This window comes from Rhinopithecus roxellana, chromosome 17, assembly GCF_007565055.1.
Source record: "Rhinopithecus roxellana isolate Shanxi Qingling chromosome 17, ASM756505v1, whole genome shotgun sequence".
Lineage (NCBI taxonomy): Eukaryota > Metazoa > Chordata > Mammalia > Primates > Cercopithecidae > Rhinopithecus > Rhinopithecus roxellana.
The window spans coordinates 20,187,270-20,213,759 of NC_044565.1; the positions used below are offsets into that span (position 1 = coordinate 20,187,270).

Consider the following 26,490-nt stretch of genomic DNA (forward strand, 5'->3'; position numbering starts at 1 on the left):
TTTAAGCGATTCTCCCACTTAAGCCTCCCATGTAGCTGGGACTACAGGTGCCCACCACCATGCCCAACTAATTTTTGTATTTTTAGTAGAGACGGAGTTTCCCACATTGGCCAGGCTGGTCTCAAACTCCTGACCTATCCACCTGCCTTGGCCTCCCAAAGTGCTGGGATTACAGGTATGAGCCACCACACCCAGCCAAATCTGTTTTCATCACTACCTATATCTGTATTTCAACCCTTGTATTAGCATTAGTTAGGGATAGACCAGACAAGGCTGACATGTTAGTTGTCAAGCAGATTGCCTCCCTCCCCCACCACTGAGGAGGTCAAGTGGGGTTTGGTGGAAAATCGCTAATTCATTCAAGGTATTGTATGGGCAAGCAATGGCTGTGGTGCAGGGTCCCCTGATTACTTTGTAAGAATGCGTGGGAGGGACGCTGATTTTCAATTCTTTTGCAGATCTTTTCTCATAGTAACACGATAGAAGATACTTGGCACTATGTCGTTTTGCCAGCAAGTTTAGCTCTTTCCTTCTGTTTCCCAAACTCACTGTACCTACTTGACTGGTAACAAAAGTCCCGAGTTATTTGGCAGAAGACACTTGGAGAAGTATTTTTCTGAATATAGGTAAGGATGCTGCCTTCCTCAGACTGTTAGTATACCAACTCTCTGACCGATTTTTCCAAAGAAAATGTTGGGGGTAGGGTGAGGTGGAAATAAAGGCTGTTCGGTGGGGTAGAGTTGGGTTGCAACTGTAGCCATTCTAAAAATGGGCTATTCATGTCCTTTTAGCCAAAAGACTAGTATACATCCTCCTCATTCTACTCTCGGGATTTATGGGTATCCATCCCCTTTGAAACTTTAGGAAGGCAGGTTATATACAGAATTTTCAACCTAAAGACATTCCCTTAAGTCATACTTCATGCTTTGATTCTTAACTATAATCACCCTTATCATCCCCTGCTGTTATGCTTTCCCTTCTTTGCTTCTGTTCTCTGTGGCCTAATGTTCACCCACCACCTTAACTACCTTTAGGATACTTTTCCCCTAGGCTGGGCAGGACACTATTCCCTTAGTCCTACAAGCTCCTTGAAGGTTGGGGAATCTGTTTACTTAGCAAATACTGAACATAACCTTAAAGCGGTTACTTTTGAAAACTTACGCTATCTACCAACTTATAGGCACCTATCCATGCTCATTCACCAAATGTAGCCAATATGGTTATCTGCAGTGTATTTGGTATCTAAAAACTCCTTTATGAAACTGCGACTTGTTCTGGAACATTTCAATTACATGCAAAATTCAGGTTCTCAAGTTGGAACAAGTCTAACTGATAACACCTGCAGAGGTTTTAACCTTGCCCTCCCCCTACTTCCCAACAGATTTCCAAGTTTTTTGAGAAGGAGCCTTGCTCTGGCCCAGGCTGGAGTGCAGTGGTGCCATCTCAGCTCACTGCAACCTCTGCCTCCTGGGTTCAAGCGATTCTCCTGCCTCAGCCTCCTGAGTAGCTGTGATTACAGGCACCTGCCACCACACCCAGCTAATTTTTGTATTTTTGGTCGAGTCGGGGTTTCAGTTTGCCAGTCTTGACCTCAGGTGATCCACCCCCATCAGCCTCCCAAAGCACAGGGATTACAGGCGTGAGCTACCATGCCCAGATTTCCAAGACTTTTTTTTAAGACGGAGTCACTCTGTTGCCCAGGCCAGAATGTGGTGGTGCGATTTCAGCTCACTGCAAGCCCCGCCCCTCAGGTTCACACCATTCTCCTACCTTAGCCTCCCATGAGTAGCTGGGACTACAGGTAGCCACCACTATGCCCAGCTAATTTTTTGTATTTTTAGTAGAGATGGGGTTTCACTGTTAGCCAGGATGGTCTTGTGATTTGCCCACCTTGGCTTCCCAAAGTGCTGGGATTACAGGTGTGAGCCACGGTGTACAGCCTCCAGATTTCAAGTCTCCATGCAAGCAGGCATAAGCAAGCATTCCCTGGCTCTACATTTGCAGAAGAGTAAAAAGCTGGACTACCATTCAGATACTGCTAGAAATGTATTCCAAGCATGTAGCTCCTATGTTCAAGGCCAGTGTGGTCTATGGATTTTCTATACAACCTGCCATAAATGAAATTTGAGCCTTTGGAAATTGATAGCATTGTTTTAATTTCATCTGCATATTTATCTCTGCAAGATAAACTAGAAATCATGCTTTACAACTTCTCAAATGGGAACATGAAACTACAGCCCTTAAAACGAAGCTCGTAATTTAAAAATGTATGCAAATTAATAGGCTTGAATTGCCAGGACTTGGACATTACCCACTTTTAGTGGGTTTTATGCCTTCAATAGTTTGAAGCTCTGCATCTTGGTTGAAAACTTAAAAATGGCATTGAATGGCTACTGCAATAAGGACACATGAATTTTGGCCTAAGTCGAGTAGGACCAAATCTTGCTTAGGCCTTTAAATGCCTACAGTGGGTCTAGGGATTCCTTAATTATGGCTAATTATGGATTGCAATTGAGGGTTACAGATACACAGATTCTCAGGTCGTATTCGTATGATAGCATTTTTTAAGAGCCAAAGTCTGTCACCCAGGCTAGAGTGCAGTGGCTTGATAATGGTTTGCTACAGCTTCCAACTTCTATGTTCAAGTGATCCTCCTACCTCAGCCTTTCGAAGTGTTGGGATTACTGGTATGTACTACCATGCCTGGCCCCAAAGCACTGTAACAGAAATGAGTAACAGACAGTTAAGGTAGAACCTAGCATTTTATTTAGATCTTCATTAAACTGTTGGAATTGAGAACCAGACATACGTAATAAACCTCCAAAAATAGATCCTGAAAGGCACTTTCTGCTTAGGGCAAGCAGTCATGGAATAAGCATGTAAACAAGCTGGCTTCTCTGTACCACACCAGCCAAGTCAGCTTTCTCCATGGCCAGCCGCACCAGCTCTGCCCTCCCTTCTGTTAACACCAGCCAGACCCCCTGTAGGTCTAACCCAAGGTTTTTCTGTAGGACACCTTGGCCTACCTGGGAATGCTGGAAACATGTTAAAGGAATCATGGTGTTGAGAGAAAAAAAAAAAAAATCTTTTAAAAGCTGCCATCTGAGGTGATGGCTTCTCTGTACTTACGCCATACCCCAGAATACAATAAATAAGCAATTAGAAAACGTTCAAGTATGAAGGGATTTCCTCCTCCCCGCCAAAAAGCACTGCTCTCTGAAGGAAGCTGGTTTCTCTGTAGCTACACCAGCTGTTCAGAAAGCTCATTGGACCTGGTTTTGAAAATAAAACAAAGTTAAAACCCTGGGAGGAGTTATTGTGCAGTGTGGAGTACTCAGGCTTTCTTATAAAGAAAAAAAAAAAGTTATCTGGTACCAAAGTGTGCAACCTACAGACCCTCAGGTACTGCCCTGTGACTTCTCTGTATGACATCACAAGGCTGCCAAGTGCCTGTTTTTCTAGAACTAGGAGTTGGTGAGGTTTGGCTAGTGCTGAAACCATGCATAGGATTGGTTTACTAAATTAAAACCTTATTACGTACGTCCTCCAAAAGACAGCTGAAAGTGGAGAGATTTTGATTTGGTGCTGTTAGAGGTGGCAATTAAGAGCATAAGCACCAGGGAGATGGTTTAATGGTAACTGCCTTTTTTTGATGTCAGGCTAGAGCTCCAACTGGGAACTTGCGTTACATGCAAGATTGATTGGATAGGGAACACTCCCTGACAAAAGAGCTACATAATTAGAAGTGGATCAAGTTACAGGGAGGGTAAGGGGAAAGCTTCACATTCATAATAGAGCTCAAGACATTACAAATTCATGCTGACAGGGCTGTGGCATTGCCAGACAGGCTGTTTAAGTGGAACTACAAGTACTTTACGTGCACATTACAAGGACATTTTCAGCATCTGTTGGGAAAGTCAATGCAATTATGACTTTGGAGCGTTGGGTGATAGGGCACAAAGGTTCAATTTCAAAGCATTATTTACTACAGTGTTGTTTCTAGGCAGTTACATGGATCACCTATGCTCACTAAATTCATTATAATGGTGAACAAAACACCTAGGGACAGAATAGCAAGCCCAACTTACAGTCCCCCACAAAAGCTAAAATTCATGTCATTGACTAGAGTGACTGCAAGTGATCAGGAGCTGAAAGAGGACAGGAAAATTTAGGAAGGAGGGCCCTTTCCCTCAGAGCTTGAAGGCTTCTCTGTAGCCTACGCCAACAAGTCTGGGGAAAAAAGGCTAACACTTTCAATACTTAAGCTTTTTGGGCACTTCCCATGGGAAGCTGTCCCTACCAAAGTGGCCATAGGCTGCAGTCCTCTGATAAATTGGCTTCTTCAGATCCAGATCCCTGGAATATACAAGTCCGTAACTTAATATGTAGCAATAAATTAAAATAAAGCAAAACAATCAGCAAGACTCATTTTCAAGAGCTCTGGCAAATGAGTTCTCTGGGATATGCTAGGAAAAAAATTTGTGGCAAAAGTGTTACTTCCCTGGTGTCCAAACTCCTTGCACAGTCCTTATTAGTAACTATAGTTGTTTTTCCGTCCCTGGCTCAACAAATACGAAAACTTGTCATTATTCTGAGAAATTTCAATTGTCAAAAAGCTCATCTGAGATCAAAGAATACTTACCAAGGTCCCGCTGCCCACACCCTACCATGGTTTTTACATTGTAACAAGCCTTAAGCATCCCACTTTATCTCTATTTTCTTAACACCCTTAGGTAAGAGCACAAAGCTCTCAAATACCAAATCTGGAAGATTCTCTAGAGTGGTTAGCCTAAGCCATGGAGCACCATAATTTTAAATTTCTCTAATAACTAAGTCTTAACTAAGGCAGCAGTTCAAAACTGTTCTAGGAATTAAAATATATTTCCATTTGAGGAGTCTTCCTTCACACCTTCACCTCCTCAGCTTTAAGTACATATATACACACCCACACCCTCAATACTTGACTAGCAATAGGCTTTACCATCTTTACCTGACAATGACCCCAGGGCGGAGATCGAAATTCTTCTTCACAATCTCTAATAGCTCTCTCTCACTCTTCTGAGAGGTACCATAATGGAAAATGGAGATAGATAATGGATGAGAAACTCCAATAGCGTAAGAGACCTAAAAGGATTCAAATGTCGTAAGAATCAGTGATTGAAAAGACCCACATACTGGTGTAATACATTGGTATAAAACAAGCAGTTAAGTAGATTACTACTAAATACCCTCCCACTTACATGACTTTTAATCGTTGCAGTCATATAAAGAGTATATACCTGAACAAGAACCCTCCGGCACAGACCTCCTTTAACAAGGGATTTTGCCACCCAACGAGCAGCATAAGCAGCTGAACGGTCGACCTTGGTATAATCCTTTCCTGAAAAGGCACCTCCTCCATGAGCACCCCAACCGCCATAAGTGTCCACAATGATTTTCCGTCCAGTCAAACCAGCATCACCCTGAAATTACAGGATTTAAGTTACTTTATGCCTAGTGCTTTCCAAGTGGATACGGTTGCCTATTCTGAATTCACTCAGCAAATATCCTCCGATGATTCACATGTAGGTTTCAGAAAGCCTGAAAAAAATGTAGTGGCCAAAATTTTAAGTAACCATCAAAAATCTAGAAAAATGCAATTAAATGACATTACCTGAGGCCCACCAATAACAAATCTGCCACTTGGCTGTAGGTGGTAGATTGTATCCTCATCAAGGTATTTTGCAGGCACAACTGCTTTGATGACTTTCTCCTTCAGGGCATCCCTCATCTCATCAAGACAAACCTCTTCATCATGCTGAACAGATATAACAATTGTATGGACTCTGATGGGAAGCACAGCACCTCGATCCTGCATATACTGCACAGTAACCTTGAAGGCAACACAGGTCATCAGAACAGTATACCAAACAATAGCTTTGTATTTGTTTCTCTACCTGAAGTTACAATACAGCAAAACAAATGCTTTTTCAGTTAGCTATTATCAAAATTATGGATCCTCTATGCTGATGTAATGAGACAACCAAGCTTTATGATCATCACTTACTTGAGTTTTAGAATCAGGGCGTAACCAAGGCAAAGTGCCATTACGGCGCAGTTCTGCCAGTTTGGCATTTAGCTTGTGTGCCAAGACAATGGTTAAAGGCATACACTCCTCAGTTTCATCAGTGGCATAGCCAAACATTAAGCCCTAAAGAAGGAAAAGTCACCAATGTGATCAAGCTCCAGAATTTAATGTTAGAAGAGATTAAAACAGCCTCTACACCAAGATACCTGGTCTCCAGCACCAATATCTTCTTCATTTCTGTCAAGATGAACACCTTGAGCAATATCTGGTGACTGTTGCTCCAAGGCTACCAGCACATTACAAGTCTTGTAGTCAAACCCTATAAGCAAAAAACACATCTTGTTTAGGTCCTAGAAATACCTCCTGATTACAGCAATTATCTGGAATTCTAAACACTGCAGAATAAATCAAATATACCTAAACCATTAGACCTTTTAGAGAATGAACAGAATAGGGCATAGTGTATAGTAAAATACAACTTGAGTTTAGGATTAGCAAGAACTGGAGTTTCTTCAAATCTCACTAGCTATTACCTAGAAAAAAATGAGCAAAATTATTAAAACACACCTTTGGAAGAATCATCGTATCCAATGTGTTTAACAGCTTCACGAACCACTTTCTGGTAGTCAACAGCAGCTCTGGATGTAATTTCCCCAGCAAGAAGGATCATTCCAGTTTTAGCAACAGTTTCTAATAAAAAGAGACATTCAACTCAAGCATCACTTCTATAAAAATAATTTTTATGCTATCTTTCCACCAGTTGATAAACCCATTCTAAACCTACCACAAGCTACTTTGGCATCAGGATCCTGTTGAAGGTGGGCATCAAGGACAGCATCACTGATCTGGTCACAAATCTTATCTGGAAAAGAGAAATTCCTGGCTCAATTTATTTAACTTTAAACAAAGTATCTATATATGCAAGCTCCCTCCCTGTAACTATCTGTAAAATCTTTGGAGGTTTTAAAGAAACATGCTTAATACATCTTAATTCATTGTATATGCACTTTACCCCTAAAATTCAAAGTCTGCATTATAAATCTAACCTACCACCAGAAAGGTGAACTGTTAGTCCTACCTCCTTTAAATAACAGAATTTGCCCTATATCATATTCACTTCCACAACTGTACCAAACCCCTGTGCACCTGGGGTTCTGGTAGACCTGAGGCCACAGGCCAGTTTCCCTCATCTTAAGGAGCACCAATTATAATGAGCAACAAGAGAATTCAATTAAACAATTAAAGGAAAGGCATTTTGTGACTAAAATGGCAATTATCTGATCTTGTTATTACGAGGCGGGAAACAAAAGCTCAACAGTGTAGAAAATGCTCAAACATATCCATGTACAACTTCTCCCTGCTTTATCATCTACTGTTTAGGAGGAAGAAACAAATAAATATCCCCCAATTCAAGTTCGTTTTTCTCAATTTTCTATAACCACCCAAAACAGAATCCAAACATAATGTGGAAGCCAGACTGCAGGATTAAGACTTCAGTCTACTAACTGGTGTAACAGCTAACCTTCAGCACCTGTCTAGATCCTGGGTTTGTCCTCTCTTATCACCAAGTTACTTACGGGATTTCATCATGGGCACAGTAAACTGACCAAACGCTAAAAGCCACCAGATAGCTACTGCGGTCATTCTAAGGGCAGAAACAGCCTAATTTAGGAGCCAAATAAACATCTTTACTAGCCGATATGCCCAGGCTTAGATTTTCAGTTCCTGGAAATAGCTTTACTCCTCCTTCACGTGCCAACTGATCCCCATAATGGCGGTTAAGCGGACAAAGTCTGAAGTAAAACCCTGCCTAAGGGCAGCACCGAAGAATTTAAAAGGGAACCCAAAGCAATGGGAGCTCCTAATTCATACTTCCCATCCTTTTCACAAGGGGTCCAAATAAGGACTGCCTTCTTCCACATGCGCTATATTTAGTCAGAGGCCATCACCTTGAAGGCAAGGCCATATCTGCCGAAGGGCATGTGCGTATTCTCCAGTGTGTGGTCAAGACCTAACCACTGAGGCAGTGGAGCCAGACGACGTCGCGAGGCATAGGCCCTCCACCCCCCCACCCCTCAAACCGAGGGTCAGGAACAGCCGGGGAGGCCCACGGCTCCCCCTCGCCCAGATACCACATGCGGCAAACACGTGGTCCCCGCCGCAATGCGGGGCGCGCGCTCCCGAGGGCCGGACGCGAGCACGCGAGGAGGCTCGGGTCGCCCACTCCAGGTTTGTCAGACGGCAGGACCTGGAGGGGTTAACAGTGCCCTCCCTTCCCGGCTAGAACACGTTAGCGACCACAGCCCCCGCCCTTCTCGTTTTCTGGAACCTTCCGCATGCCGAGGCGCGCGACCAAATGGAAGGGGAGGAGTGGGGAGGGGAAAAGAGGAAAGGGAGGGGGAAGAGGAGCGGCGGCCACGCGCCAGGCCCTGGCGGCGCCACGAGGAAAGCGCGCGGTCGCCGCTCTTCCCACCACCGAGGGGACGAGGACGACCCGCGCAGGACCCGCCGGCGGCCGGACTCGGCGCTGCCTTCCGCCCCGCCCCACGCTTCGCTTCAGGTCGTCCCCTCACCTGGGTGGCCTTCCCCCACCGACTCTGAGGTGAAGAGGAACGTGCCCTCCTCGATGAACGCCTCATGGAAGCCGTTGAGCTGTCGGTTCATGTTGGTGTCGGTGAGTGGAAGTGGCTTTGCGAAGGAGCAGCGGCGAGGCGGCAGCGGCTGCGAAATGCGCAAGCTGCGGACAGCGTCCTACTCAGAGAAAGCGGGCGGCGCGGAGCGAACGAAGCGGCGGGCGGCGCGGCCCAGTATTTATAGAGGAGCGCCCGCGCGCGCCCGGCTCGGGCCCCGCCTCTCGGGGCCGCGCGCCAATGCACCACTTGCGCGGGGGTCGGGGGAGGAAGGGCAGCGCGCCCCGCGGAGCCCGGGCTGAACCACACTGCGCGGCCGCGGGAGGGGCCGACGCAACCCGGTCTTCCAGAGACCGTTTAGTTATATTGAGCCGCTAGAGCTAGGGGAAAAATGCAGACGCGAGAAGACGGGGGTTTTTGCTTTTCCTTGTTTGATGTGGGAGAAAAAGCGACTGGGGATTGCCGGACCCGCTCCCCTGTGCTGTGACATGGCACCTCCCTTCCGACCGTTGGCCGGGATAGCTTTCCCGGAGGTCGCGTCCCCCAGCGGAGGCGGCGGGAATCGCGGAGGTTTTGTGCTTCGGCTAGGGTCTTTCTGGCCGCCCCGCCTCTAGATGCCGGGTGGCAGGGAGCCGGTGGCGGTCGGCCATGTGAAGGTGGCCATCTTGGCTGGCCAGCGAGGACTCCTCACGGTCTTCCTTCGGCGTCCCCGCCCGGCTTGCTGCCGGCCCCGGGAAATCTGAGGAGCGCCGGCCCACCTTCTAGTCATTTCCTGGTGAATGGTTCTGCAGAAGCTGAAGATGGCCAGAAAGCAGATTAATGAGGGTGCTGCCATCGATTCAAACAATCGCCCTCCTCCCCGCTCCCCTGCGCTAAAGTTTCTGAGGGACCCTCGCCCTTCGCCCTTTTGGACTTAAAGTGGAGGCAGCGCTCCAGCCTTTCCCCCCAGAGAGAAAGGAGGCCGCTCCCAAGGCCGTCCTTGCCCTATGGCCTAACTGTGCCTTTGAAGGGGGGAAAAATCGATGTTTCAATCCTCTGTTAAGGAGAATATGGAACGAACATTTCTTTTTTGGTGGGTGGGGGCTATTAGTTCCCTTGAATGTGCTTCAGTACATCTCTCGACGGCGTGGAATGGGCTGTTTCATTAAGCTTTCACTTTAAAATGTCCACCTGCGTTTGTCCCAGTTTTGCCCAATAAAGGAATTATAGACAGGGAAAAAGAGCGAAACAAAAATTGAGCCAGCAAGGAGTAGGGTGTCCCGTTTGGAGGGAGCCCGCCTTGGGGGCGGGGGTCTCAGTGCAAGTCTGGTCAAGGGCTGATGGCCTGGTGGCCCTGAGCGGAGCGCGTGACAAGAACGCCGGATTTAATGAGGTTCTCAGAGAACGGCCTGCGCCTAGCATGGGATGCACTTTACGCTGGGGAGGTGAAGGAGACCCCTAGTAACAGTCTCCAGCTGCCTACTGCTGGAGGCAGTAGAACGAGGTGCCTTCCCTAGAACAATCCTCTCCGCCGGTGAGGGAGGAAAGGTGGGATTTGCTAAAGGCTCAGCGGTAAACAAAGGAAGCACTTGAGCTGTGCTGGGAACACAAAGAAGGTAAAGAAAGGGCTTATCACCATACTCAGTGACCACATCCACGGTCGCTCAAAGCAGCCAGCAAGAAAAGGTTCGACCACAAAAGAGACAATAGATCATGATATTTTTATTCGTTGCTTTTTACTTTTCAAGCTAACCCTTCATGGGAAAGCAACTGTATAAGACTATTAAATTTTTTTGTTTATCTTTTTTTAAGCAGAATGCCAATTAACTTACAATGGGCAATAAAATTGTCAACTGGAACAAAATGCGTGTGTAGGCTGGTCAGTGCATTATTTCCCAGCAGAAAAATCTATATGGGAAGCCAGAATATAATTAGAAGGTTATTTTATTAGGGAGTCAGAACAAGGGGCGTAAAGTCAATGATTGGCTCATTAAATCCTGATACCCCTGTGCTACCAACTCCACAGTGGGGCTAGGCCTGCCAAGGAGATGAGAACTAGCTGTACATAGTTGCTTACCTACTTCTCTCACTTGGGAATAGTGTGTAGGTGTAATACAGTAAGAGTAGGGGTTTGGAGTCACGACCTCTCTATGCCTCAGTATCCTCATTCTGTAAAATTGAAATATTAATAGTACATCATAGGATTGTTTCAAGGATTAAAATAGTGCAAGTAGAGTCTAGCACAGTATCTAGTACATAATTTATTTTAATGTAAGCTGTAAAAAAATTAGCTCTATTTCCTGTGATTTACTTTTCAGTGGCTTTCAATTGTTGTTGGGATACAGACTGAAATCTCTTCATACTCAAGGCCCCGGTGTGATTTGGCTGCTACTTCTACAACCTTGTCTTGTGCCACACTCCCCTTTCTGTCTTCTACTTTAGAATTTTTTTTTTTTAGTTAGTAGCAGTTATTTTTATTAATTGCATACTATCAAAACAAAGCAGGACACATTTTCATTTATTTTATATTATTCGTATTGTCCCTTCCTCTCTTCTACAAATATTTACGAGCACATCTGTGAGCCAGACCCAGGAGCAAACGCTATGACAATCCTGGTCTCTGCCCACTCGGCGCTCTAAATGTGGGGAGATGCCTGGCTAACTCCCCATCCTTCTCACTCGAGCTCAGCTACCACTTCCTGGATGAAGCCTTCGTCTACACAGATTTGTCACAAAGTGTTTTCTTTCATGGCACTAAGTGCCGTTTAAAATTATAGATTTGGTGATTATTTGATGAATGTCTCCAATTCCCAGTTAGGCTTGTAAGTTCCATGATAATGAGAAGGTGGGCTGTTTTGCTCAAGCTTTGTTACTGAATGCCTGGCACACACAAGGTGCTTAGAAATGTTCAAGAGGGAGAGACAAGAAAGGAAGGGAAGGAAATGAAAGGTGAATGAATGTAAAGATGGCAGAAGGGGGCCGGGCGCCGTGGCTCATGCCTGTAATCGCAGCACTTTGGGAGGCCGAGACGGGTGGATCACGAGGTCAGGAGATCGAGACCATCCTGGCTAACACGGTGAAACCCCGTCTCTACTGAAAATACAAAAAATTAGCCGGGCATGGTGGTGGGCGCCTGTAGTCCCAGCTACTCAGGAGGCTGAGGCAGGAGAATGACGTGAACCCGGGAGGCGGAGCTTGCAGTGAGCCAAGATCGCCCCACTGCACTCCAGCCTGGGTGACAGAGCGAGACTCGTCTAAAAAAAACCAACCAACCAAACAAACAAAAAAAAGATGGCAGAAGGAAGCAGAGAAATAAGAGACTCTGGCGATCATGTGAAATCGATGGAAAGAGGTCCTGCTTTGTTTTAGTCGTAAGTATTGTAATTAATAAAGTTAAGACTTGTTTGTTAACAGGAAAGCACATGGCCATCCTGTTCTGACAGGAATAAGATTTCTGATTTCATAGATGAGTGTCCTAAGGGTGAACTAAACCAGGAGAAATTATTGGTTTATTTCCTGTTTATCATTAATGAATTTGTTGAATGTGAAGTGTTGTAAAGCACATAGGAAAAATCTAATCACTGCCTAAAGGCTTCAGATTTCTCAAGCCAGAGAACATTAATGTAGCAGTAGCCCTACAAAAAAGGCAAAGTTGAGATTGGATAAAAATGGTATTTGTAACTCAAACAGCAAATAAAATAACTCCTTATCAGCCTGTCAGTCAGGGAGAGAATTCCAGAAAACATTTGCAGTGCAAGAAGCTGTTGATGTGGCAGAAGAAAAGAGGAAGGTGACAGTAGGGATAGCAAAGAGCAAGGGAAGCTGTGGAGATGTTGAGAAGGAGGCTCCTAGGCTATGTGTCTTAAGAGCACCTTCTATGTGAAGACAGGCCAAGAAGAAAGAAATGTAGGTCACATGTCTTCAAATTTGTGCCAGTCCTTTAGAGGCAAAGCTTAGATACCTTGGATGGCCTCAGAGACAAGCTAGTTCTAGTGGAATCAGAAACAAGTCCTATGTGAACTCCCTCATTATTAGGCTTTTTGTATTTTGCTTTTTATTTCTATGTTTTTCTCTTTTGATACTTAAATAATTTTACAGTCCCAATAAAGAAGTCCTAAATGGAAGAATAGATACGGTACAGTGAAGAAGGAAATTATAATATGATGACAATAGCTACACTTTATTGTGACAGGCACTGTTGTAATATCTACTCCTCACAACAGCTCTATTTCTCTTCCTGTTTTACAGATGAAGAAAGTGGCAGGTCATTCGTCCATGTCACACATCAAATCAGTAATGGAGCTAGGGACTTGAGCCTGGTCTGACCTCTAAATTCATGCCCCTTCTTACAGCCAAACAATAAATACTGCATACTCCCTGAGGTCATTAGTATTAACAATTTGGTTTATATCCTCCCATTCCTTTTTCTGTGAGCACACGCACGCATGCATCTTACTATTCAGAGAAATATGGATTTTTTTTTTCTTAACAATTTTCATGACCATCTCTCTAGGATACTATGTAGAGCTGTAAATCATTTCCTTCTCTTTTACTGTGGGAAAATATACACAACATAAAGTAAGTAGGTAGCTCACCACGGAGAAAATGCAAATTGCAATAAACATATGAAAAAAATGCTCAACCTCGTTGATAGATGTGATGTTAATATATGTGTGAATCTATATATGTTTTTATCCATGGTTCCTGGCTCGTAACTCCCATAGCTTTTGTTATACAGTCTTTTGTTATAATGTTGGGAGTGTTAGGACTCAGGAACAGGCCTCAGGAAACAGAATCTCTCTGACTTTTTCCTGCTTCTCTTTCACTGGCCCCAAGGCAGGACTTGAATCTTGCCCTGCCTTTCCGATGGTGGGCCCCAACACCCTCATTCCAGAGATGGTCCTACCCCATATCCTGGGACAAGGAATGCTAAGGTCGTGAAGCTTCCATAAAAACCCAGGATAACTGGGTTCAGAGAGCTTCTGGAGAGCTGAACAGCTGGAGGCTGACAGGAAAGTGAGTAAGAACTCATCCACGTGCCAGGAGGGTGGCACACCCCAACTCCATGGGAACAGAAGCTCCTACACTTGGGACCCTTCCAGACCTCACCCTCTGTATCTCTTCATCTGGCTGTTTGTTTGTATCCTTTAAAATAACCAGTAAACATGAGCAAGTGCTTCCCTGAGTTCTGTGACCCACTCTAGCAAAAAAAAAAAAAATTTTTTTTTTGAGACAGAGTTTCGCTCTTCCACCCAGGCTGGAGTGAAGTGGTGCGATCTCAGCTCACTGCAGCCTCCACTCCCAAGTTCAAGTGATTCTGCTGCCTCAGCCTACGAGTAGCTGGGTTTATAGGCGCCTGCCACCATGCCCAGCTAATTTTTGTATTTTTAATAGAGACCGGGTTTTGCCACGTTGGCCAGGCTGGTCTCGAATTCCCGACCTCAGGTGATCTGCCCACCTCCACCTCCCAAAGTGCTGGGATTACAGGCATGAGCCACCATGCCTGGCCCACTCTAGCAAATTAATCAGACCTAAAGAGGAGGTGGTGCCATGACTGTGTGTCTGTATGGATCTTCACCTTTACTCTAGGGGCAGAAGATACTTGGGAATGCTGTCATCTGCTCTCCTTGCAGGTGGTCCTGTGCCTAGATAGAAAATGATCCTTACTGGACAAGTACCTGGTTGATAAAATTGCTCAAAACCTGCAAATATACTACACATGATCCACTGCTGTAGTGAAGTGCCAGCCTCCTGAACCTGGGAGGCAAAGGTTGCAGTGAGTGGAGCTCGCACCACTGCACTCCAGCCTGGGCGACAGAGCGAGACTGCTCAAAAAACACACACACACAAAACCAAAAAACAAAAAAACCAAATGTATGTATTTTGGATACAGAGTCTCATTCTGTCACCCAGGCTGGAGTGTAGTGGTGCAGTCTCAGCTTACTGCAAGCTTTGCCTCCCAGGTTCAAGCAATTCTGGTGTCTTAGCCTCCCAAGTAGCTGGGATTACAGATGCCCGCCATCACACCTGGCTAATTTTTTGGATTTTTAGTAGAGACGGGGTTTCACTGTGTTGGCCAGGCTGGTCTCGAACTTCTGATCTCAAGTGATCTGCCCGCCTCAGCCTCACAAAGTGCTGGGATTACAGGCATGAGCCACCATGCCTAGCCACAAGTGTATATTTTTTTGGTTCATAGAATAAATTCTGGGAATCTGCATGCCACAGAGTATCTCTGTGGGTGGGATTTATACTTTTCCTGTACTAACTCATGTTATTTGAAATTGTAAAAATTTGTAAGAATAATTTCTGCAAGTTAACCAGAAAAGATTAGCAGCAAATGTGAGTTATCTCTAGGGGTGGAGTGTGGTGAATAAAGAGGCTACAGCAGCCAGGCGGCAGTGGTTCAGCCTAGTGAGCTCCCCCAGTGCAAGGAAAGAAGGCTTTTCTTTTTTTTTTTTTTTAGACATGGTCTCTCTCTCTATGTAGTGTTGTAATCTTGGCTCACTGCAACCTCCTGGGCTCAAGCAATCCTCCCACCTCAGCTTCCTGGGTAGCTAGAACTACAGGCACATGCCACCATACCTGGCTAATTTTTATATCTTTTTTTGTAGATAGAGGGTTTCACCATATTGCTCAGGTTGGTCTCGAACAACTGAGCTCAGGCTATCTGCCTACCTCAGCCTCCCAAAGTGCTGGGACTACAGGCATGAGCCATCATGCCTGGCCAAAGCAAGCATTTTCCATGGCACACCTTCTATGGGGAAGCTCCCAAATACCAGATAACCTGCCTCAGAGGTGCCATCACCACTGCAGAGCCCTCTGTGAAAAGAAGGACAGCCAACCCATGCTTCATTGTTCATTGTGTTGATTCTTCTGAAGTCATTTGTCACCTGATGGACCATTGAACTTTTTATTTTTTAAATATGCAAAATATACACAATAGACACCCCCACCTCCACACATATCGTGGATACTGTCACAGTCCCAGCCTAAGCTTCGGTGTCCTGAGATACTCTATATCCAGGGGCAATACTGTCCTAGGCATTCCTTTAGTTTGAGAATCTTACTTGGAGATTGGACTACACTCATGGTGTCTGCAGTCTGGCTGGGCCTTGAGAACTACCTGTCATAAGTTACCTGATGGGTAGCCCTTGTGGGCATGGCCTGGTGTGTACAGACTCTGCACTCTCCCTGGAATCCTGCCCATGCCAGGCCTACTGCTGCCACCAACACTGGCATTGCCAGGCTCTGACCCTCTGCCCTTGGCCTCCTGCCATGATTTCTTTTTATTTATTCATTTATTTTTGAGACACTTTTGCCCAGGCTGGAATGCAGTGGCGCCATCTCGGCTCACTGCAAGTTCCGCCTCCCGGGTTCACGCCATTCTCCTGCCTCAGCCTCCCAAGCAGCTGGGACTACAGGTGCCCACCACCACGCCCAGCTAATTTTTTGTATTTTTAGTAGAGACGGGTTTTCACTGTGTTAGCCAGGATGGTCTCGATCTCCTGACCTTGTGATCCGCACGCCTCAGCCTCCCAAAGTGCTGGGATTACAGGCATGAGCCACCACGCCCAGCGCCATGATTTTTTTTTTGAGATGGAGTCTCACTCTGTCACCTAGGCCAGAGTGCAGTGGTGCAATCTTGGCTCACTACAACCTCTGCCTCCTGGGTTCAAGCGATTCTCCTGCCTCAGTCTCCCGAGTAGCTGGGATTACAGGCACCTACCACCATGCCAGGCTAATTTAGATGGGATTTCGCCATGTTGGCCAGACAGGTCTTGAACTCCTAACTTCAGGTGATTGGCCCGCCTTGGCCTCCCAAAGTGCTAAGATGACAGGTGTGAGCTACTGCACCCGGCCCATGATCTTGGTTTCTTAGAAATGACACCAAAAACATAAGCAGCCAAAGAAAGATGAGCTAAATTGGACCTCATCAAAATTAAAAACTTCTTTGGTGTTAACAGACACTATCAAGAAAGCGAAAAGACAGCCCACAGAATGAGAGAAAATGTTGACGAATCCTGAATCTAACAAGTGTTAACAAGGATGTGGAGAAATTGGAACACATGTACACTGCTGGTGGGAATGTAAACTGGTGCAGCCACATTGGAAAACAGTTCTGTAGTTTCTCAAAAAGTTAAACATAGTTACTATATGACCCAGCAAGCCCACTCCTAGGTATATACTCAAGAGAGCTGCAACACATGTTTACACAAAAACTTGTACACAAATGTTCATAGCAACTTTTCATTGTAGTCAAAAGGTAGAAGCAACCAAATGTACATCAACTGATGAGTGGATAAATATAATGTGGTATATCCATATAATGGAATATTATTTGGCCATAAAAAGGAATAAAGTACTGATACATGCCACAACATGGATGAATCTTTTTTCTTTTTCTTTTTCTTTTTCTTTTTTTTTCTGAGACAGAGTCTCCCTCTGTCACCCAGGCTGGAGTGCAGTGGCATGAACTTGGCTCACTGCAAAACTCCGCCTCCCAGGTTCAAGCAATTCTCCTGCCTCAGCCTCCCAAGTAGCCGGGATTACAGGTGCCTGCCATCATGCCTGGCTAGTTTTTTATATTTTTAGTAGATACGGAGTTTCACCATGTTGGCCAGACCGGTCTCGAACTCCTGACCGCCTTGCCTCCCAAAGTGCTGGGATTACAGGCATGAGCCACCATGCCCGGCCAACATAGATGGATCTGGAAGACATTATGCTAAGTGAAAAAAATCAGTGACAAAAACCTTACAATGTGTAGTTCCATGTATATGAAATGTCTGGGCTGGGTGCAGTAGCTCATCTTGTCATCCCAGAACTTTGGGAGGCGAAGATAGAAGGATCACTTGAGCTCAGGAGTTTGAGTCCAGCCTGGGCAACATGGTGAAACCCCATCTCTACAAAAAATACACAAATTAGCCAGACGTGGTTGGCACACGCCTGTAGTCCCAGCTAATAGGGAGGCTGAGGTGGGAGGATCACCTGAGCCTGGGAGGTTGAGGCTGCAGTGAGCTGTGATTGTGCCACAGCACTCCAGCCTGGATGACAGAGTAAGACCCTGTTTCAAAAAAAAAAAGCCAGTATAGGAAAATCAAATCCATAGAAACAAAAAGTAGATTTGTGGTGGCCAGGGGCTGGTGGAAGAAGGGAATGGAGAGTAACTGCTAATGAGTATGGAGTTTCTTTTTGGGGAGATAAAGATGTTCTGGAATTACATAGTGGTAATGGTTACAAAATGCTATGAATATACTAAACATCACTGACATACAGCAAAAAGGTGAGTTTTATGGTATATGAATTATATCTCAATTACAAAAATTGTCTTTTTATGTTTGGAAAAATAAGAGAAAAAGACCTATACTGCCAGTTCTTTAGCAAAACTGCTGTTAACATCCCTTTTGGGTTTTTAAAAAGTATAATTTAAATATATTTGTATGTAAATAGTGTAAATGTATTAGTTTCATCAAATGTTAAATCATTGTATTATTAGCATTTTTCTGTCATCACCCTGTCTTTATATTCGTAATCATTAACCACTCCATGATAATAAATTCAAAGGATTTTCTGAGCAATTCCTGAGTGTTGTACATACAGGCTGTTTGAAGTTAGTTTTCTATTACTTAACACTGTAAATGAACTTCTTGTGCATAGAAGTTTTTTTTATATTTGGAATTATTTCTTTAGGAAAGATTTCCCAAAGTAGAATAATAGGTCAGAGTAGAAGTACTGGGTCAAAACTTACTGATTTGTGCCGCTGCAGTTAGTTCCCAAAGAGACAAATGGCTCTGGGCCTGGTCAGTTCCCTTGCCACCTGTTCCTGATGTTATGCACCAAATGGGAGAAGGGAGAAGATGGTGACTGCTCCAAGTTTTTTTTTTTTTTTTTTTGAGACGGAGTGTCGCTCTGTCGCCCAGGCTGGAGTGCAGTGGTGCGATCTTGGCTCACTGCAAGCTCCGCCTTCAAGGTTCACGCCATTCTCCTGCCTCAGCCTCCTGAGTAGCTGGGACTACAGGCATGTGCCATCATGCCTGGCTAATTTTTTGTATATTTAGTAGAGACGGGGTTTCACCGTGTTAGCCAGGATGATCTCCATCTCCTGACCTCGTGATCCGCCTGCTTCAGCCTCCCAAAGTGCTGGTTTTACAGACGTGAGCCACCGCGCCCGGCCGACTGCTCCAACTTGAAAGCTCTAGATGATCAAGGAGTTTCTAGCAGTCAGGTGGTCAGCTAAGCACCAATGGACAGAAAGCACCAGGAGCGAGCAGCCCCTTACTTGAACATTTTAGGGCTGTTCAATCTTCTTTGATTGACTGAGGCTCCTACTTGGGAAAGAGTGAAATTCATGGAGTTCTATCACTCTATTAACTTCCCTAGGTCAATAGACAATGGTTCAGACACCTGGACTCATAAAGTAACCACCATACAGGCAGAGGATGTGAACAGATTACAAGAAATACAAATAGTCAATAAGTATGTGAAAAGATACTCAACCTCGCTCGTAGTCAAAGAAATGTAAAGCAGAATGAGTTTCCATTTTTCATCATATTAGAAAACAAATAAAAATTTTGTAATGCCCAGTATTTACAAGATTATGGAGAAATAGACACCCTCATACATGCTGGGAGTGTACAAATAGATTCAGGTCTTCTGGAGGGTAATTTAGTAATGTCTGTCAACATTTTGAGTGCAGGTACTGGTTGACTCAGCAATTCTACCACTAGGAATTTGCCTAGTGGTAATTGTGCTGGCAAAATTATGCCAAAATCATGTGCAAGGATGTTCACTGAAACATTGTAATAACAAAAAACTGGAAAGCACTTAGACATCCATCAGCAGGAGACTGGTTAAATATATCCATATAATGGAAAAGTATGCAATCACTGAAATAGGAGTAGGAGTATATATGCTGATAGGGAAAGTTCTTCTAAATATGTTATGCCAGAAAACAATATGCAAGGTAATATGATCTCATTTATGTTAGATTAAAAAAGAGATATACAGGTATATGTAGACTTTTCAGGAAGGATTCAAAACAAGTGGTGGTAGCGTTTGGAGAGTGGCACTGGGGACTGGAGGGAGAAGGTAAATTTTGCTTTTTATTTGGCACTTTTCTATATTATTTGAATTTTCTATACTAGGTGAATGTAAGTCTAATTTTAAAAAGCGTATTTTTGGCCGGGCGCGGTTGCTCACACCTGTAATCCCAGCACTTTGGAAGGCTGAGGTGGGCGGATCACGAGGTCAGGAGATCGAGATCAACCTGGCTAACAGAGTGAAACCCTGTCTCTACTAAAAATACAAAAAAATTAGCTGAGCGTGGTGGCAGGCGCCTGTAGTCCCAGCTACTCAGGAGGCTGAGGCAGGAGAATGGCGTGAACCCAGGAGCGGAGCTTGCAGTGAGCCCAGATAGCGCCACTGCACTCCAGCCTGGGTGACAGAGCGAGACTCTGTCTCAAAATAATAATAATAATAATAATAATAATAATAATTAAATAAAAAGAAAAAAGAAAATGATGAGTTGAGGAACATGCTGCATGTGAACACACTGAGCAGATCTATGGATCTAGTGCTCCAAGAATTCTGGGTAGAAGATGGACGATGTAGATGAGACGTGGAGCAGTTTGCTTTTGAAGACACAGCAAAATCAGAGAAAGTGGCAGTTGAAACTCAATATAAGGAAATTGTGTAGACCAAATGAGTGGGACCCTAGAGATCACCTTACCCTTAAGGGTTGGGTGGAAGAAGAGGAACCCGGCAGTAAGGCTGAGAAGGAGTGATCAGATCCAGGAGAGGAAAACCAAGAGGGAGTGGGGTCACAGATGACTGTTCTGTGCTCCTGGCTGGACACCATGGCTGGTTTTTTAGGCCACTCCTCACCAGTGCCAATTCTCCTGCTCTTGCCACATCTGCCCACTAAAACCCCACCTCTGGATTTTCTGTTTCTTTTCCTGAAAAAGGCCACTCAGCCAATAAGAATAACTCCACTCCAAATTCCTCCAAATTCACGATTTACACCTCCATGCCAACCGTCAGTTTTTTTCCTTAAACTTCTCCTTGGTGGGCTCTGGCTCTCATTCACCAATTATTCTAAATGATTAGAATATCATTTAGATGCTTCACTTCTCCTCTCTCACTTCCACTCTCATCTTTGTGGCCAATCTCCTCTTCCTACTTCAAGGACCAAACAAGGCCCTCGGGGTGAGTGCCTCTAACATCTTATCTTTCCCTCCATCAATGTGCCTGAAACCATACTCATCTTCTTTTTCAAGCAGTGTATTCAGCCTCTGAGGATGAGGTTCAGCTCCTGTTTTGCTCTAGTGTCTCTTCGGGAGGTCCCCATGACCCTATTGCATCTCTGAGCCTGAGATACTTGTTCCTCCTTTTCTGTATTGTTAATAACACACATCATGTATTTCCCTGTTACAGCATTTGCCATGCTGAACTAAAATTATCTCACTGTCTCCTTCAATAAGCTTGATACCATGCATGATGGCTTTTTCATCCTTAATTTTTTCTTATTGATATACAGCATCCATGCAGGAAAAGGTACATATTGGGAAGTGTATAGATCACAGAATTTCCACAAACTAGCACACCTCAAACAACTAGCATCCAGACGAAGAAGAAACCAAGCATGGCGGCACCCCAGAGCTCTCTTTGAACTCTTTTACCACCCCCCTTCTTTTTTTTTTTTTTGAGACGGAGTCTCACTCAACCAGGATGGAGTGCAGTGGCGTGACCTTGGCTCACCACAACCTCCACCTCCTGGGTTCAAATAATTTTCCTGCTTCAGCCTCCCACATAGCTGGGATTATGGGCGCCCACTACCATGCCTGGCTAATTTTTGTATTTTTAGTAGAGACGAGGTTTTACCATGTTGGCCAGGCTGGTTTTGGCCTCAGGTGATCCACCCACCTCAGCCTCCCAAAGTGCTAGGATCACAGGCGTGAGCCACTGTGCCCGGCCTATACTTTTTATCTGCTTCTCCAGGAAGATCAGATTAGTTAAACTAATCTAATTAATCGTTTAGTTTTTGCTGTTTTTATAATTTTAAAAAATGGACCAAAAATAGTATATTTTTTGTGTCTGGCTTTTTTATCAATATCGTATCTGCTAGATTTATCCATACTGTTGCATGCAGTTTTAAGCAGTTTATGACCACTGCCATATATTTTTAAATTTTTATTTATTTATTTATTTAGAGACAGAGTTTCACTGTCACCCAGGCTGGAGTGCAGTGGCATAATCACAGCCTTGACCTGGGCTCAAGCAATCCTCCCACTTCAGTCTTCCAAGTAGCTGGGACTACAGGTGTGTGCCACCACGTCCAGCTAATTTTTGTATTTTTCTGTAGAGATGGGGGTCTCGCCATGTTGCCTTGGCTGGTCTTGAACGCCTGGGCTCAAGCAATTCACCTGCCTCAGCCTTCCAAACTGTCAGGATTACAGGCATGAGCCACCACGCTCAGCCAAGAATGACTTTTTAAATGGTTAGACTTGAACATGAACTTTCTGGTGAAATTATGATCACATACATCATGACTGCAGACAGAAGGGGCGGGTAGGGCTCCCTGCCCTACTCTCCTGCCAGTGGAACTGCCTTTTTTCCTGTAAGCAGCCTCCTGTAACCTCTGTGGACCCCTTCATGGTAGGCAAATTACAAAGTGTTTCTGTCAGGAGCTTCCTTCTAGTTCTCTCTCTTCACTCTGGGACCTTCCCCTCTCCACCCCAGGATGTCTGTCCAGCATTGCTCTCTCCTTCCAATGTCTCAATACCTTGCCTGCTTGGAACATGACTGGTGGGGGCAGAGTGGGGGAAAGGGTAGCCACAGCAGATCTGACCCCCCCAGGTAGCCAAGGGTCCTTTTAGATTATCCTAAAGTTTGTGTTTTGTTTGTGTTTAGACAGAAACTGTGAGGCAGGAGCAATGACATTTGCAAAGTGCACTGTAGGGGAGAAAATGTAGGAGAAATCCTTCTCTAGACCTATCTGTCCAATTTGTAACTTTAGATCTCAGAAAGATGAAAAGCCTAGACAAATAAATCTGGGTTGCTGAATGCAGAAAAAGGTGTTTGTTGGGAGAAGCAAAGAGCTGCCGACCTTGCAGGGTACACTGTGCTGCTAGCCCTGGCACAAGATGCTTTATCACTCCATCGGCGCCTGAGGCCTAAGCTTGGTGGCTGCAGAATCACAAAAAGGGCCATGGCTGAGCTTAGCCTAGCAGGCTGTGGAGTGCTGGGCCTGATGCCTCCCCATCCCTCTGCCCTGCCTCTCGCTGTCGCTGCTCCATTTCCTGCCTCAGAACCCTGCTCTCTCCCTCTTGTCTCTTTCGGTTCCTCTATTTATGTATTTATTTTTTTGGAAGAGAGCTGGGGGAATCTAAGGTTTAAGGAGCTGCACAACTTATGGGCAGATCCCGGAAGCCTGGCTTTCCTCCACTCCAGCAGCCAAAATTCATGTCTTTTCTTTCTTTTCCTGTGCTGGACAGAGTCAAACGCACACTAACAGTGTTAACATGATAAATATCAGCAGTCCTGACCTTTCTCTCTGGATCCTGGAGGCTCGCTGACTCCCAAGCTCTGACTTGCTTGTGCTTAAAGTGGATTAGCACTTACCGTTTGCTGCAGGGCCCCACACTGGGGTTTGATGGGAATCAAAATAGAGATTACCTTATTTGACTTAACAAAAAAATTTTTCCACTTGAAAGATAGAATTCCCCAGAGAAATCCACTGGAGCTTATACATATACAACTTTAAATTGGATTTTAAAAATAGTTTGCCAGCTGTTTGCTAGGTCGTGCTTTAGGTTCTTGTGCCTGATTGATGTTGGGTCCTTTGGGAAACAAGGCCAAGGGGATTGAGGGGCTGCCAAGGCTGCAGGGTCCTGGATGCCTGTGGACTTTCCCAGGAGCCCTGGTAGCTGTTGCCAGGGCCTTTAGAAGCCCTCAGATCCTGGCACCAAGGTCTGCCTCTTACCCAGAGAAAATGACCACAGAGCTCAAACCACCTCCCCCAGACCTCGCCTCGTCCCGCACTGCCCTTTTCAGCCAAGGTCCAAAAGAAAAGAAAGGAAGGAGGACTATTCTTAGCTGGACAGATCTTTCACACTCTATGTGACTAAATATTTATTTTAGCTCCTTGTATGACCTTCAGGTGACCTTTCATCCATCCCCCTCTGCCTGGCCTTTCATCCATCTCCCTCCTCTACTGTTGCCTGACTGCTGTTCATCGCTCAGGTCTCAGCCAGAGTGTCACCTTCTCAGGGAAGCATGAGGGGCAGCAGAGTGTGGTGGTCAGGAACACCAGTGTGTCAGACTTTGAATCCTGGCTCAGCACTTATAAGCTGTGTGACCTTATGGATGGTCACTCGACCCCTCTGTGCCTATCAATTTCCTCTTCTGTGAGATGGGGATCATGATAACACCTACCTCATTAGGATTGTTGTAAGGTGAGGGCCCAGTGAATTCCTATGTGTTGTATGGAATATGTAAAATGCTTAGAACATGGCCTGCCATGCAACAGACATCTGCTCTTATTACTCTCTAAAGCAGGGGGTCCCCAATCCCCCACCCCAATACCAGTCTGTGCCCTGTTAGGAACCAGGCTGCACAGCAGGAGGTGAGCACAGGCCAGTAAGCAAACTTTATTTGTATTTACAGCCGCTCCCCATGGTTTGCGTTACCACCTGATTTCTGTTTTTTGTCAGCTCAGCAGCAGCACTGGATGCTCATAGGAGCTGGAACCCTACTGTGAACTGAGCACATGAGGGATCCAGGTTATGTGCTCCTTATGAGAATCTAATGCCTGATGATCTATCACTGTCTCCCATCCTCCCAGATGGGACCATCCAGTTGCAAGAAAATAAGCTCAGGGCTCCCACTGATTCTACATTATGGTGAGTTGTATATTATTTCATTACATAGTACAATGTAATAATAGAAATAAAGTGCATAGGCCAGGCATGGTGGCTTATGCCTCATGCCTGTAATCCCAGCACTTTGGGAGGCCAAGGCAGGTGGATCACAAGGTCAAGAGATCGAGACCAGCCTGGCCAACATGGTGAAACCCCATCTCTACTAAAAATATAAAAATTAGCTGGTCGTGGTGGTGAGCACCTGTAGTCCTAGCTACTCAGGAGACTGAGGCAGGAGAATCACTTGAACCCAGGAGGTGGAGATTGCAGCGAGCCAAGATCACGGCGATCACTGCACTGTACTCCAGCCTGGTGACAGCAAGAGTTCGTCTCAAGAAAGAAAGAAAGAAAGTGTACAATAAGTGTAATGTGCTTGAATCATCCACAAATCATCCCCCTTACCAACCCATCTATGGAGAAATTATCTTCCACAAAACTGGTTCCTGGTGCCAAAAAGTTTAGGGGACCACTCTGTTCTAAAGTACGGATCCCAGTGGGGGTGGTAGCTCATGCCTGTAATCCAAACACTTTGGGAGGCCAAGGTGGGATCACTTGAGTCCAGGAGTCTGAGACCAGCCTGGGCAATACAGCAAGACCCCATCTCTATAAAAATGAAGTAAATAAATGAAGTACATGTCCCAAGGCCCGGTTGCCTGTGGCTGCCCTGTGTTCCTCCAGCCTCCAGTGCTTTTGCTGTGCAGCATCTGTCCTTGTTTATCTTTATTGCTTAGTTTATGAGATGCTGAAGAAGTATTTGTGACTACAATAATGAATGAATTTTTTTTTTTTTTTTTTGAGACAGAGTTTGGCTGGAGTGCCAGTGGCATGATCTCACTGAAACCTCGGTCTCCTGGGTTCACGAGATTCTCCTGTCTCAGCCTCCCAAGTAGCTGGGATTACAGACGCCTGCCACCACGCCCAGCTAATTTTTGCATTTTTTGTAGAGATGGGGTTTCACCATTTTGGCCATGCTGGTCTTGTGCTCCTGACCTCAGGCGATCTGCCTGCCTTGGCCTCCCAAAGTGGTGGGATTACAGCGGTGAGCCACTGTGCCTGGCCTAAATATTTTTAAAAATTGCTAGGCCAGGCACGGTGGCTCACACCTGTAATCCCAGCACTTTGGGAGACCAAAGTGGGTGGATCACCTGAGGGCAAGCGTTCGAGACCAGCCTGGCCAACATGGTGAAACCCCGTCTCTACTGAAAATGCAAAAGTTAGCTGGGCGTAGTGGTGCTCGCCTGTAGTCCCAGCTACTTGGGAGACTGAGGCAGGAGAATTGCTTGAACCTGGAAGGTGGAGGTTGCAGTGAGCTGAGATGGCGCCACTGCACTCCAGCCTAGGCGACAGAGTGAGACTCCGTCTCAAAAAAAAAAAAAAAATTGCTAAAAGACAAATGTGATCCAGAAGACAGAGAAATTCAGGCACTTGGGTCATTTTTCTCCATCTATATTTGCTCTATATGTTAACTTGGTCTTTTTTTTGTTTGTTTGACTGTTAAACAAAGAGAGAGTTGATGAGTTTTGAGTTCTGGGATTAGGAGGATAACATTTTGTAATTATATTTTTTCAGGAGACCTCTGCCACATCTAGTTTTTCAAAATTTAATTAAATGTTAAATGCTTGCAAAAGAATAGATCACATGAGCAGAGTATAAAAAATGGACACCCTACTAACCACACCCAGTTTAAGGTACAGATTACAACCAACACCATTAAAGCCTTTTTGCCTGCCCTTCTCCATCCCATCCCCCTCCTAAATTTTGTTTATAATTATCTTGCTTTTCTTCATAATTTTACCTCCAAAATATGCATCTGTAAACAATATGCTGTTTTTGCATGCTTTTGAACATTGTATAAAATAGATCATACTGCAGGTATTCTTCAGTTTGCTATTCTCACCTC

The 26,490-nt window shown here is 45.0% G+C and overlaps 1 protein-coding gene across 1 annotated transcript; it reads right to left on the reverse strand.

Annotated features, from left to right (window-relative positions):
- Nucleotides 1-2,743: 2,743 nt before the first annotated feature.
- Nucleotides 2,744-9,995, reverse strand: MAT2A (methionine adenosyltransferase 2A). Its single transcript, XM_010381954.2, has 9 exons — nt 8,641-9,995; nt 6,852-6,929; nt 6,635-6,757; nt 6,274-6,386; nt 6,047-6,190; nt 5,654-5,872; nt 5,280-5,462; nt 4,991-5,124; nt 2,744-4,356 (listed from the first exon to the last, which is right to left on the reverse strand). The coding sequence occupies exons 1-9, from the start codon at nt 8,729-8,731 to the stop codon at nt 4,254-4,256; spliced, it is 1,188 nt and encodes a 395-aa protein (XP_010380256.1). The 5' UTR covers nt 8,732-9,995; the 3' UTR covers nt 2,744-4,253.
- Nucleotides 9,996-26,490: the final 16,495 nt, after the last annotated feature.